The following is a 14,447-nucleotide window of genomic DNA, read 5'->3' as shown; positions in this document are numbered from 1 at the left end:
AACGCATTTCATATTGCATGTGTAAACACGCACACACATGCATATCCTAATGATTTGAAAGTATGACCTTCACATCAATTAAGGCTATTTAAGGGGTATATTTCAAATGAAATGCTATAATATTCAAAATCACCAGATTAATGAGTTAATCAACAGGATAATAATCTTTGCCAGAAAAACTATGACTGTGATTTTCCAGAATAGGATCGGATTGTTCATATGTATTAACCAAAATAAGGTCAGCTTTGCTGTAAAAACCCCATCGCCAGTTTCCAGAAAAAGAAATGTATGGGACCTGATACACACACAGAAATTTAGCCTCAGAAAGAGGCTGGATTTAGTCAACCAACTACCATAATACAACTGTTCAAACTCAACATTCGTCTGACCAAATTCAATCATTTCCCCCCAAAACGGATTTGTGTCGACATCCTCTAACCCCAATTTGATGAATATCTCCAATAACATGGCAATAATTCAATAAAGGAACTCACCAATTTTAAATTGCAATAAATTTACCAAACATTTTCACTGTTTATGGAGAGCTTTACAGTAAGAAAGTGTCAACAAAAGCAGGCACATCCGTGTACAAAGTGTTGCTGTTGGTGCTTCTTCACTTCCATTCCTGAAGGACCAGCTGCTCTGCCTTTCTGTCCTCTCAGCGAGCGTTCTTCCGGCCGCGAAATCACCCTCTGGGTGAGCTCTCACTCGGGTCTCGGAGGGCGCCCAGGGAACGCGCCCAGGGAACGCGCCCAGGGAACGGACTTGCCAAAGAGAAGTGCGGTGGGGCGAGCCAACCCCAAAACATTTATTGTAAACTTTAAAATGGAGTCCGGATACGAACAGACACAGAAAAGAAGAGAAACCTCCCAGACACAGAAATAATCATACTGGAGGGCCAGTCTCGTGGCGGGGGGGCCCCAAGAGGCGCTGGGCCAGACCGCCCCTGAAGATGCGTCGCCACGGAGAGGCCTGGCTTTGCGCCCCGCCAGCCCCCGACCTCCCTCGCTGCGGTGGCGGGTAGGGAGGCGGCCGCAGTACATCCGGATCGGCCCGGGGTCTCAGGAGGCCCGGCTCGGCTCCCAGGGGCGCGCCGCCTCGCAGGGCGGCCGGCAGCAGTAGGGGTAAGAGGCGTTGAGGTCGGGGTCCGAGGGCGCGTACCCCGGCAGCTCCACAGACGGGTGCCCCCCGCAGCACACCTCCACGCCCGCCTCGTCAAACGCGTGGAAGACGCCCACGTTGATGTAGGAGACCGCGTGGTGCGCCGCGAAGCCCGCGCAGTCCCCCGGGGCGGCGAAGTCCGACTCCTCCGGGGACAGGATGGAAGCCTCGCTCGGCCGCTGCTGCAGCCTCCGCCCCCGCCGACCCCGTCGGCCCCGCCGCGCCCGGGAGGCTGGCGGCTGCGCACGGAACCCCGGGCCGCCGCGGGGCCGCGCCAGGGCCCGGCCTCCCTTCCGCCGGCCGCGCCGGCCGCGCCGGGCCTGCGAGGACTTGTAGTTCTTGACCAGCAGGAGGCTGAGCAGGCCCAGGAGGCACTCGAGCGAGTTGAAGACGGTGGAAAGCACCAGGCCGCGCTGGTAGTCCTTCAGCTGGCGGCACTTGGCGGACGTGGCGCTGTCCAGGGTGCTGCGGCCGCGCGGCGCGCCAGGGGCCGGGCCGGGGGCCGCGGCCGGCGCGCGCGGGGGCAGGCAGTAGTGGGAGTACTTGCGTTCCACTAGGGACACGGTGTCGCCGTCGATCACGGCGCCCGCGAAGGCGCTGAGGACCCCGAGCATGAAGACGAGAACGCCCAGCAGGAGCAGGTTCTGGCTGTTCACCCGCCCCGAGGGCCCGGCTGCGCTCCCCGGCTCGCCCGGCGCAGCCTCCGGAGCCCCTGCTGGGGCCGCGGGGCCCCCGAGCGCCGGGCCCGGCCCCGGCCCCGCGAGGGCGGCGTCCCGGGGCCCGCAGCAGAGCAGGGCGGCGCCGAGCAGCGAGAGGCCGGCGGCTAGCAGCAGCCCCGAGTAGAAGGCGCCGGCGGCCGCCCCCAGCCTGAACGGCTCCCCGCGCAGCTCCGAGCCCAGCGAGAAGCACTTGAGGCCGACGGCGGCGGCACTGAGCGCGCAGGCGAGCAGGAGGCAGGAGGAGAGCGCGGCGCAGGCCCCGCGGATGCTCCACTTCATCCTCCGCGCCCGAGCCGGCCCGCACCCCGCGCGCCCGCCGCCGCCCGCCGCCGCCCCCGCCGCCTGCGCCTCCTCCCGGCGCCGCGCGGCCGGACCGCCGGCCTCCTCCTCATCCTCCCGCGTCCTCCCGGGCCCGCGCCGCCGCCGCCGCCGCCGCCGCCGCCGGAGCCCGCATCCTCCGCCTCCCGCCGCCGCCGCGGCCCCGCGCAGGGAACCGATGCGACGCGGAGGACCGCAGGACGCGCGCGCCCACTCCCCAGCCCGCGGCGCCCCTCCCAGGACGTTCAGCTCCCCCACCACCACCCGCGGCCCGGCGCGCCAGGCCCAGGCGCCGCCCTCCCCCCTTCCCCCCAACCCCCGTAGCCCCTAGGACACCCCTCTGCCGCCTCCCCAAGGAGAGGTGCCCGCTCGCCGCGTCTCTCCGCCTTCCTCCCCCTATCGGCGCCCCTGCCCTCTCTGGGAACAGCCCCCCCACTCCTGCCTCCCTCCCCTGATGCCCCCAGGCCCCACCTCCGGCACCTCCCACCTCTCGAGACCCTGCGTTTGCGTTCCCCTGGTCACAGGGCTGGGGTCTCACTCCGTGCCCACTGGCCCGCTAGAAATCAGGAAGCCTGGGAAGTCAGCTTGGGGGCAGGAATAGGGGAGCCCCGGCGCTGAGGGGCTACGGGGGAGAGCCTGACTGCAGGACAGGGGAAGAGGCGAGTCTGGGGGAGAGCGGAAGGAGGGAGAGCCCGGGTGGGAAGGAGGTTTGAGCGGGGGGGGGGGGGACGGGAAGGGACGGGGAGAGGGGAGCTCGGGGGAGGGGTGATCCGGGCTGCTGGCGGGATGAGGGCGGGAGTCTGGATGCGGGGTGGGGGGGAGGGCTTGGAGGAGGAGCTCAGGTGCTGCGACCCTCCGGCGCCGCCCGGGTAGTTCTGGCTCGAGTGCGCGGAGGAGGGGGTGGAAGTGCTGCGGAACTGGAGGTGAAGCCTCAGGCAGAACCTCGGAGGAGTCTCGTTGCGCTTTAGTCTCAAAAGCCCTTCTCAGGGATCATGCAGGAATTTACCCCAGATGCGGGTGCGAGTGAGTTAACTCATCAGAAGGCGGTTCATGGCCTGAGAGCAACGTGGAGAAGGGGGGTGCAGCGCGGGGGAAGGTAAATCGCCTCCTTCCGACCGACGCGGGCCGAGAAGAACTCCCGATGAGGGAGAGGAAGGCTTGGGGAAGCGTGGGGCGTGGAGATGGCCTTCCCCCAGGCCTCTCTGGGCCCCCATCCTCCTCCCGGAACCAGGCCTGAGAGGGGCGTCTCTGGAAAGCCCTCTGAGGTCCCACCGGGCCGAGCGGCTGGGCCCGCGCCCTCGGCTCTTTCCACGCCGTCGCTGCGGCTGCTGCAGCGAGGCACGGGGAGCCGATGACTCACCCTGCCGGCTAATTGCTGCGTTAAATAACTTTGCGCTGGATCCAGGGGAGGCGGGAGTGGCAGCGGCTAGGGAACGCGCTGGGGGAGGAGGGGACGGGGGAGGTGCAGGGGTGCTTTGAGAACACACCCGCGTTCCTGCCGCCCGTTTGGCAAGTTCAGGCCTGTGAAGACGTCCCCCAGAACTCACAGCGTCGTGCCCCTTCCTTCATAGAGTGTCCACGGTGCCCGGCGAGCAGGGGCACAAGCCCCCAGAGGCCCCTTGCCTCCGGAGAAAGCCTCCCGCATTCGCCAGGCAGCCCGCGCGCAGGGGTCCCTCGCCCACGTTTCACGGAAGCCATCTGCCCAGTGAATATATGTGAGCGCCCTTCATGCGGCTCTCTGGACATTTGCGTGGGATCGACTTGAACGTCAGTAGCTGCGCAGAGAAGGAGCGGGTTTCGCTGTATTTTTAGCGGGGAACGCAGATTTTAGCACATCGGCTGAACCTCCTGATTCCGTCCTGCTCCGCATGCATGACGACTTGCCAGAAAAGTAGGGGTAGTGAGCCTTCTTTCACATTTATGGTGTATAGGTTTTAAAAGGACAGTGTGTAAATCAGCTTGTATAATAATCGTGGCACCCACGCGCGTAAGCGGAGTTGCCATGAGCTGACTTCCAATGATTATTTCGGTTTCCAGGGAGACGAGGTTTGCAGCCACCTCCGTGAAGGACGGAGCCGCTTCTCCATTCCCAGTGCAGTGCCGCAGCAGCCCGATTGATTAGGCTTTGCGGGGAGAAGGGAGCTGACGTCGCCTGGTCCTGCGCCGGGCCTGGGCGGGCTGGGGGGCGGGATCGTGCAGCAGCCTCTCAAATCGAAAGACCTGAGCTAGGCAGGTCTGTGGTTTAGTATTTCTCCGGGATCTGGCCTCCTCTCTCCTCGCGAGCCCGCCACCCGCCCCCCCACTAGACACTTCCCTCCCCTGGACCACCTTTGTGTTCCTTAAGTGAGCCGTGCCTCTTCCACAAGCAGGGCCTTGACACGTGCTTTTCTGCTTTATGTCCCCCATGCCACATCCTCAGCCTTTTCATTTCTTAGACCTTAGCTTCAGCTCCCTTAATCGGACCTAACTTTTGTTGGGTGCCCTCTGTCCTGCCGCAATGTAAAGAGTGCTCCCCAGGGCTTTTGTTCAGTCCTTGCAACAAACCCTGAGGCACCTGGCACTGTGATCCTAACAGAGGCTTCCCACCCAAAATCGGGTGACCTGTGGAGACAGAACTCAAACCCAGACTCTGTGCCCTCCCCCAGCCCCCCACCTCCCTGCACTCCACCACCCTGCACCCCACCTCCCTGCACCCCACCACCCTGCACCCCGCCACCCTGCACCCCACCTCCCTGCACCCCGCCACCCGGCACCCCACCTCCCTGCACCCCACCACCCAGCACCCCACCTCCCTGCACCCCACCACCCTGCACCCCGCCACCCTGCACCCCACCTCCCTGCACCCCGCCACCCTGCACCCCGCCACCCGGCCCCCCACCTCCCTGCACCCCGCCACCCGGCACCCCACCACCCTGCACCCACCTCCCTGCCCCCCACCTCCCTTCACCCCACCTCCCTGCACCCCACCTCCCTGCACCCCACCACCCTGCACCCCACCTCCCTGCACCCCGCCACCCTGCACCCCACCACCCGACACCCCACCTCCCTGCACCCCACCTCCCTGCCCTCCAGCTCCTAACAAAGAGTCTCCCATAACAAGCAGGATCTCCCAGTGGTCTCAACGTCTGTCTTCCCGTCCAGACTGGGAGCTCGGTGCAGGCAGGGTCTATGTCCGACTTGTCCCCACCTTCTCCCCGTCAGGACCCGGCGCTGCCCTAGCCGAGCGGAATGGACGAGCAAGCAGATAGATGAATGGGTTGATGGCAGCCAACCTGGGGTTGCTCTGTCCCGTGACAGCATCTAACATCAGTCCAGTTTTGCCCCCAAGGAGAACAGGGCCAGGTGACACAGGCCAGGCCAGCAGGCGGGAGAGGACCCACTTCCCTGTTGCGGAGAGCTTGTAGAGCTCTGCGGGCAGAGAGCGACCAGCGGGTGTCCTGTCGTAAAGGGTCTTGAGCTGTGCAAGTTCGGACTTCATCCTGAGGATGGGGAGACCCTAGAAGGGCCAAAGGATGCTGTGCTGTGTTTTAGAAGCACTGCTGCGAGAAGGCTGGGCTGCGGAAATGGCGGCATGTGGGGGGTCTCATGCAGGTGGACAGTCCTGCCCCCATCACGGTGTTCATCTCGGGTTTTCCCCGCCGCCCAGCCTCCCACCGCCTGGCACTCAGCAGATGGTCAGCTATCTTGCCGAGTGTGTGTCTGTCTCCCCTCTGTGTCCGCGGGAGGGAGGGTCAGAAGTCTGGGGTCCCTGCCACACACAGCTCACAGGGCCCGTAACCGCCCACTTTCACAGTGAGCGCCTCTGCACCTGAGCTGCTTTCTGACACCTACGGCCAGGGATGTAAATTAAAACAACCCATGCACATTTTGAAAGCTAATTCCATTGCTTTTTGACAGAATCCTTTTCCCCAACCCCTGACGGGCTCACCTGTGCAGCTCCTCCCCTCCCAGCCACCCGGCAGCGGCCAGCTGCGGTCCAGGGAGTGACTTGGCGGCCCCCACAGTGAACTCTGAGGCAGGGAGCTCACTCTGGAAAGAAGCACCGCTCTCGTGAGAAATGCGTCTCTAGGTGGTGAGGGGCAGGTGGGAAGGAGTAAGTTTTAAAATCACAGACCTTACCACATGCCAAGCAAATTCACAGGGACTCTTGAGTCGCCAGCGCGTGGGACACATCACTGCCACATTTTAAAAACAGGGCCCAGAGGGCTTCCCTGGTGGCGCAGTGGTTGGGAATCCGCCTGCCGATGCAGGGGACACGGGTTCGTGCCCCGGTCCGGGAAGATCCCACATGCCGCGGAGCGGCTGGGCCCGTGAGCCGTGGCCGCTGAGCCTGCGTGTCCGGAGCCTGTGCTCCGCAACGGGAGAGGCCACAGCAGTGAGAGGCCCACGTACCACCAAAAAAAAAAAAAAAAAAGGTAAAAACAGGGCCCAGAGAGCAGAGATGACAATGTTTTTAAACCGTCTTGTGTTTTTTTCTGATTACAGAAGCAACCATGTGTCAAGTGAAGAATATTTTCCCTATTAACTTTAACTTGCATTTTAATCTCACATATTTATTAGCATTTAAAGTCCAACCTCCTGCTGTGTTCACTTCAATTAATTTGTCTGATTCTAATTAGTTTTTCTAATTAGTTTTTCATTTAACTTTCCAGCATTTTTATCCTTTATCTTTTTAACTGGTTAAATGCTCAAATTTTTCTTTTATTATTAATTCTAAGCCCCTTTTTTTCCCAGGAACAATCAGTATTGATCTTCACGTGTAGGTGCAGTGTGTGCATCTCTGTGCCAACGCTGCAGAAGTGATGGTAAGTGTAAAGCACTCAGTCTCACAAAAGCAGAGCCAGTGAATTAACGGAGACACAGCAGGAGGCACTTTACTATTTTATAAGCTTTTGTCTTGTGCAATATAACAGCCACTCCATAAAACATGCATGTAACAGTTTAATGACTTATATATGAGCATCTGCGTCCTTGCCACCACATCAGGAAACAGAACACTGAAGATCCAAAGCTGCAGCTCGCCCTGCCCTCCCCCAAAGGTTCTGCTGACTTCACTGAAACCACTTCTTTGTGTTTATTTGTACTTTGATCACCTAAGCATGCACCCCTAAACATTTCAGTTTTCTGAACTTTGTACAAATGGAATCATAGAGCATGATTGTTGCACATCTGGTTTCTTTCATCCACCTGAATGCCTGTTGTCGTGTCTAGTTTATCCCTTTTAATGTTGGTACTAAGCCATTGTGTGAATGCGCCGCAATTTATTTACCCATTTTACTGATGATGAGCCTTGACTGTTTGTAGTTTGGGGATATTATGAAGAAAGCTGTTTTGAACTTTCCTATGCTTGTGCACTGACGCACTTGAGCCTGCATTTTGTTGGATCATGAGTAATGTACATGTTCAGATTTTTGTGTGCATTTTTATTGAGACACAATTTATGTGCAATAACAATCACTGATTTTAAGTGTTCGATTTGATGAGTTTGAACAACTGTACACATTGGTATGAGTCACCACCACAGTCACAATACAGGACTAGTCCAAACCCTCCACCAAAGTTCCCCTTTTCAGTCATGCTCTCCTCCACCCCAGCCCCTACAGAACTGCTCATCTGATTTCTGTTGCTGTAGTTTTAGTAAAAACTTTCATGCTCCTACAATCATAAAGTAGGTAGTCTTTCATGTTTGGCTTCTTTCACTTGACAATGCTTTGTTTTTATTGTTGAGTAGAATTCCACCAAAATTTGACTATCCAGTCACAAGATGACGGACATAGTTTGTCCATGTGGAGTTGCTATGAGTTAACATTCACGTGCAAGTCTTTTGAGAACGTATGTTTTAATTTTTCTTGGGTATATACTTAGGAGTGGAATTGCTAGGTTGTGTCTTACTTTTACATTTAACTTTGTAAGAAACGGACTAATTGTTTTCCAGAGTGGCTGTACCATTCTGCACTCCCCTCAGCAGAATGAAAGTTCCCAGTACTGCATCCCCTCCCCAAACCTCGGTGTTATCAGCGGTCTTCTTAGTAATGCTGACCAGATGGTTTTGATTGGAATTATATGAACCTATAGATTAATTTGAGCATAACTGATATGTTAGCAATGTTGAATCTTCTGATCCATGAACAAGGTTTATCTCTACATTTATTTAGGTCTTCATTAATTTCTCTCAACGTTTTATAGTTTTATAGTTTTCAGTATACAGGCCTTGCACACATTTTGTTAAATTTACCTTTAAGTATTTTGTATATTTAATCCTTCTGTAAATACTACTTTAAATAATACTTTCTTGTCCAATTGTTTGTTACTAGTATATGGAGATACATTTGATTTTTATTTATTTGTTTGTTTATTTTTTTGCAGTACGTGGGCCTCTCACTGTTGTGGCCTCTCCCGTTGCGGAGCACAGGCTCCGGACGCGCAGGCTCAGCGGCCATGGCTCACGGGCCCAGCCGCTCCGCGGCATGTGGGATCCTCCCGGACCGGGGCACGAACCCGTGTCCGCTGCATCGGCAGGCGGACTCTCAACCACTGCGCCACCAGGGAAGAAGCCCTACATTTGATTTTTTAAGTTGCCTTTTAATTCTGCATCCTTGCTAAGCTGACTTATGCTAGCAGCTATTTTTGTAGATTCCTCAACATTTTCTGTATAGACAATCATATCACAGGTAAGTAGAACCAGTTTTAATGCTTCTTTCCTACCTGCATGCCTTTTATTTTTTATTCATTTTTTTATTTATTTATTTTGGCTTCCCCGCAGCATGCGGGATCTTAGCTCCCTGACCAGGGAAGCACAGGGTCCTAATCACTGGACCACCAGGGAATTCCCCATTGTTTCTGATTTCAGTGGGAAATCATTTGATTTTTCATCCTCAAGTATGATGCTTTTCTGGAGAAAATTTTCATCAGGTTGAAATCTACTTCGAGTTTTCTGAGAGTTTGTTCAATCATGAACAGGTGATGAGTTTTGTCAATTTGTTGTTGTTGCTGTTGTATTTGTTGAGATTCTTGCATGGCTTTCCTTTTTCAGTCTGTTAGTACGGTGAATTACATTTATGGCATTCCTAATCTAAATCCCACTTGGTCATTCTCAAGCAAGCAGCCTCTATTGCCTATTATCAGGAGGAGACGTACAGACACTTCTGCCCACTACATCTTGCTTTAGGAGTCACCAAGAAAACACGATACAGTCAAGCACTCACGGAACAAGCTTTACGCAGAGAAGGGACAGAGCCAAATAGCAGCTTCCCAAGTGAGTGCTGGTCTCCCGAGGCCGGCGGGTCCTTCCCAGCAGCTGACATGTGGCCATTAGTCTGCACGCACCCTGCTTGTGCTGCGGCAGCAGGACCCCGTCTCCTCCCTACAAGGAGTAGATGTGGGGTTGGTCAGGTGCCCTACGGCACACACTCTTAAGCAGCACAAAGGAACACATATTGAGCCTAAAACAGGAAAATATTCCCACACAAGGTGGCAAGCCCAGTACAGGCTTGAGGACTCTTTACCTCTTGGTGAGGAATTGCTCCAGGCCCAAGGCCCATTGTTATGGGCCAAGTGGGGGATTAAAAGACTGTGTGCACAGGATTGCCCTTCTCAACAGTCATAATGTGTTGTCCTTTTTATCCTGGGGCGGATGCGATTTGCTATTATTTCGTGGAGGATTTGTTTTTTAAACATCTTTATTGGGGTGTAATTGCTTTACAATGGTGTGTTCGTTTCTGCTTTATAACAAAGTGATGTTGAGGATTTTTGTGTCTAGGTTAATGAGGGTTACTATTTTTAGTTTTCTTGTAATGTTTCTGTCTTGTTTTAGTGTCACAGTGATGCTAACGTCATAAATGAGTTGCGAAGTACTCCCTTATTTTCTCTTTTCTGAAGAATCTGTGTAGAATTGGTATTATTTCTTCCTTAATTGTTAGGTAGAATTCACTTGTGAAACCATCTGGGGTTAAATTTTTCTTTCTGGGATGACTTTAACTGTACATTGAATTTTTTAAATCAGTTATAGGGCTACTGAGGTTGTATGTTGGTCTTGAATAAGCGTTAGTCGTTTGTGTCTTTTGAAGAATTTGTCTATTACATTTAAGTTTTCAGATTTGTTGGCATAAAGTTGTCCACAATATTCCCTTTTAAGTTGTGATTTTTATTATATGTAAAATATATCTCAATAAAGCTGAAAGAATAAAATGTTTAAAAATTTAAAAAAACCTTTATGTCTGTAGGGTCTGTAGTGAAATTCCCTCTTTCATTCCTGATATTGATAATCTGTGTGCTTTTCACTTGGTCAGTTTGGCTAGAGGTTTGTCAGTTTTTGACCGTTTGCAAAAACTAGCTTCCGGTTTCAGTATTTTCTTTATTTTTTGTTTTATATTTCATTGATTCTGCTCTTTTATTTCCCCCCTTTTTTTCTGCTTACTTTGGCTTTAGTTTGCTCTTTTTTTTTTCTGGTTCTGATTTGAGACCTTTCTTCTTTTCTTAGGTCGTCCTTTAATGCTATAAATTTCCCTTTAAACATTGCTTAGTGGCTTACATCAACACTGAGTGAATTGAATCCCTTAGTTTGAACTTGAATTCATAAAAGAAAATTCACTTTTTCTTTACATGCCCCCATAACTTTTTAAGGTGGTACCTGATGGAAGATACTAGAAGGTAGTACTCAAACTGAAAGACAGGAGCTGGGAGAACGGATGGATGGTGGGTGGAGGGATAGATGGATAAATAGGGTAGGTGGGGGACTTCCCTGGTGGTCCAGTGGTTAAGAATCCGCCTTCCAGTGCAGGGGACACGGGTTCGATCCCTGGTTGGGGAACTAAGATCCCACATGCCGCGGGGCAGCTAAGCCCGTGCACCGCAACTACTGAGCCCACGAACCACAACTAGAGAGAAGCCCACGCGCTGCAGCGAAGATCCCGACACGGCCAAATAAATAAATAAATAGGATAAGTGGATAAAATAAGATGCAAGATGGACTATAGGACCAGTGGTGACTGTGTCACGAGCACAGGGTCAACTCAACTCAACCCCGATCTGCGGTTGAAGAGGAAGTTAACTTCCTGTGCTGTGCTGGGGTAGTAATCAGCCTCAGGTGAGCGTGGCTTACAGCCATCAAAGTATCCCTCACTCATACTTCATGGTTGCAGGAGGCTGAGGTCTGTCTTCTTCATTCTAGGACCCCAAATAGCCCCTTTGGGGATGTGACGCGTTCATAGAAGAGGGTTAAAGGGCCCTGGAGGCCCCCACGGCTGCTGAGAAGGGCCATTCTTGCTTCCTTCCACATGCCATTAGCCAAAGCCACAGGTCAGTTGCCTGAGGTCAGTTGCAGGGATGGGGGGTGGAGCTTAATCCTCTTACCGGACTGTCAGCCGCTGCTTTTGCGATCCCGCTGGGCGGTAGTATCTTATCCCGACTCCTTACTTGTCACCTTACGTGCAGCCATGGCGTCTTCTGAGCAGACTGATCCTTTGAACCAGGATGTTCTGTCTCGGGGCTTTGCAACGTTCCTCTTGGCCTGAGGTCATCGCCTGAGTTTTCTGTCTCAGTCAAGCACACACCCCGTCTGAGGTGAGGGCCCACCCCTTTCAGCTTGTTTTCTGTGCACTCAGACGCTTCCCACGGTGAGTCTCACTGAGATTCGCGCTCAGGCCACAGAGCCTACTGTCTGTTTCTCTGGGGAGCCCGGGCTCACAGATGACCGCTGAATTTCCCCCACAGGTTGAGAAGAGCTGCTGGCAGGGCTGAATGAACACCCACTGAGGAGGGTGGGCTCCAGGCCCGTCCCCTCAAGTTCTCGGCGCTTCCCTCCTCTGGTCTCGGCCCCGCCCTCAGACTTGCCTTCCCAGTACAGCCACAACTGGGCAACCACTGTGCATGTCCCAGAGCAAAGAACCATGACTGGCCAGCATGGCCCGGGTGCTTCCCTCTGCACCGGTGGCAGTTGTCAGGAAACATTCGAGGCAGCTGCAAGCTGGCCCGCAGCCAGTCTCTGGCCCCAAGATGAGGCTGGCTTAGACCAGGCAAACTACAGGCCACAGCCAAACCTGGCCCACCACCTGTGTCAGCCTCCTGGGGCTGCCCTACCCGAGTACACCACGTGGGGCTTGAACAGTTTATTATCTCTCAGTTCTGGAGGCCAGAGGCCAGGCCTCTCTCCAGCTCTGGTGTGGGCTGCCTGTCCTTGCGTCCCTTGGTTTGCAGACACAGCACTGCAGCCTCTGTCTCCGTCCACGAGTGGCCTTCTCCTCTGTGCCTTTGCTTATAGACGCACCACCCGCCCTAGTCCAGTAGGGCTCATCTTAAATGGGTGACACCAGCAAAGACTTTATTTCCAAATAGATTCCCATTCACAGATTCCAGGTTAAAAAAACAAAAGGCAGGGGCTTCCCTGGTGGTGCAGTTGTTGAGAGTCCACCTGCCGATGCAGCGGACGCGGGTTCGTGCTCCGGTCCGGGAAGATCCCACGTGCCGCGGAGCGGCTGGGCCCGTGAGCCATGGCCGCTGAGCCTGTGCGTCCGGAGCCTGTGCTCCGCAACGGGAGAGGCCACAGCAGTGAGAGGCCCGCGTACCGCAAAAAAACCCCAAAAAACCCAAAAACACAAAAAACCAAAATGCAGAAGTTAATTCACCAAGGCCTTCTTTACAGAGTTAAACAGAAAAGACAAAGCCCCGTGGCACCAAGGGGATGCCTGCTCCTACGCCCCTGCCCCCGAGCGCTCCATGTGCCCCTCTCAACCCACCCCATGGAGGCGGAATGCTACTTGGTTGGCAGTCACAGCCATAGGTCCCTTCTGGTTGAGCTAAGCGAAGCTATTAAAACTCTGTAAGCTTGAGGGATTCCACCTCTTCTGCCCCTGGATCCATGTCGGTAATGGCCTGGGAGGCCCTTACCTGCGAGGCAGGCAGCATTAGCAAGGCCACCTGGCAGCACCCGAGGCCACGCCTTCTCTGGAGGGCTGGCAGCAACAGAGGTGCCGGTCCCCTCCATCCGCTATCTCAGCTGTTCCAGAAGTGGGCGGAGAACAAGGCAGCATTTAATTCCCATCAAAACTCACACAGGAACATCGTAAATGTCCATGAACAGGAGACTAATGAAATAAGTGTGGAACCTCCCCCCGATGGAATTCTGTGCAGCCACTAAAAATGGTGATGGGCAGGCCAGAAAAGGCCGGTGCCCTGGGTCCCAGTACAGAATCGCTGGCTTGGACTTGTGTGCAGAGAGGAGGGACCAACATCGCCAGCAAAGCTCCTGGCCGGGAAACGGCGCCAGTAAGCGTGGCCGCATCTGCCTCCTGGACCCGACACAGCCCCTTCGTGGGAGTTGGCAGGGTGATTCTCTGCATTGCTAGCTCTCCGACGACACGTGTTTTCTCGTGTTACTTCTAACATGTCCGATTTCGGTTGGAGAACTGCCTCCTGTTGGGTGGTGACCCACAGGGAACATTGCGTGAGACTCCCGCTGTGGCCCCTGGGGTTGTCACAGTGCCCCAGGCCGTCCCTCTGGTCCACCTCACCCCCTCTGACCTCCCGCCTGGGGCTCGGGGAAGGCACAGTCCCCCTTGGCTGCCTCTCATGCCACTTCTGGCCGAGGGTGGACCGCCACCCCACGGCAGGGCTGCCCACAGAGCTGGGGTGCCCCTGAGGGTGTGGAACCTCACTCCGCACGGGGAAGCCTTGGCCAATGGGAAGCGGGAGACCGGAGGAAAAGAGGAAATCAGGTCCCCTCCTTCCTGCTTCCTCAGCTGTCCTGGGGCACGTGACCGAATGGTCACACCTGCTGCTTGGCCAACTGTGTCTGTCGCTCCTTGGGAACCAGGGTTCACTCTCCGTCCACCCCCACTACCCCCGGGATCATACCTCTCCTGTGAAGTATTTGCCCCCGGCTCTGTTTTCAGGGAATCAGCCACACACGACAGGACAAGACGCCCCAAATCTTAATGGCTTAAGCAACTTCCTGTCTCATGATCTGTGGGTCACCCATTTGGGCGGGGCTCAGCTGGGCAGTTCTGCCAGTCTCGCCTGAGGTCACACTGGGGCCGTGGTCAGCTGGCAGCTGGCCTGAGGCGGGACGGTCTAAGATGGCCACACTCATACGTCTGGCAGTGGGGCTGGCCCCTGGTGGGGGTCGGGGCCCCTCCGCACGCCCCCGCTCCTGCCTGCCGCAGGGGACCGGCTCACAGGGACCTCAGTCACCCTGAGCCTCCCTGGGGGCACCACAGAGCCTGCTGGGATGGGACCAGGGATGTCCCAACCTTC

The 14,447-nt window shown here is 55.2% G+C and overlaps 1 protein-coding gene across 1 annotated transcript; it reads right to left on the bottom strand.

Moving 5' to 3' along the window:
* Window positions 1–1,061: 1,061 nt before the first annotated feature.
* Window positions 1,062–2,159, bottom strand: TMEM271 (transmembrane protein 271). Its single transcript, XM_060147476.1, has one exon. It carries the CDS (start codon window positions 2,157–2,159, stop codon window positions 1,062–1,064), a length of 1,098 nt encoding a protein of 365 aa, XP_060003459.1.
* Window positions 2,160–14,447: the final 12,288 nt, after the last annotated feature.

Source organism: Lagenorhynchus albirostris, chromosome 4, assembly GCF_949774975.1.
Source record: "Lagenorhynchus albirostris chromosome 4, mLagAlb1.1, whole genome shotgun sequence".
Taxonomy (NCBI): Eukaryota; Metazoa; Chordata; class Mammalia; order Artiodactyla; family Delphinidae; genus Lagenorhynchus; species Lagenorhynchus albirostris.
The sequence above is the reverse complement of the archived record's forward strand: the minus strand, read 5'-3'. Positions and strand labels throughout refer to the sequence as shown.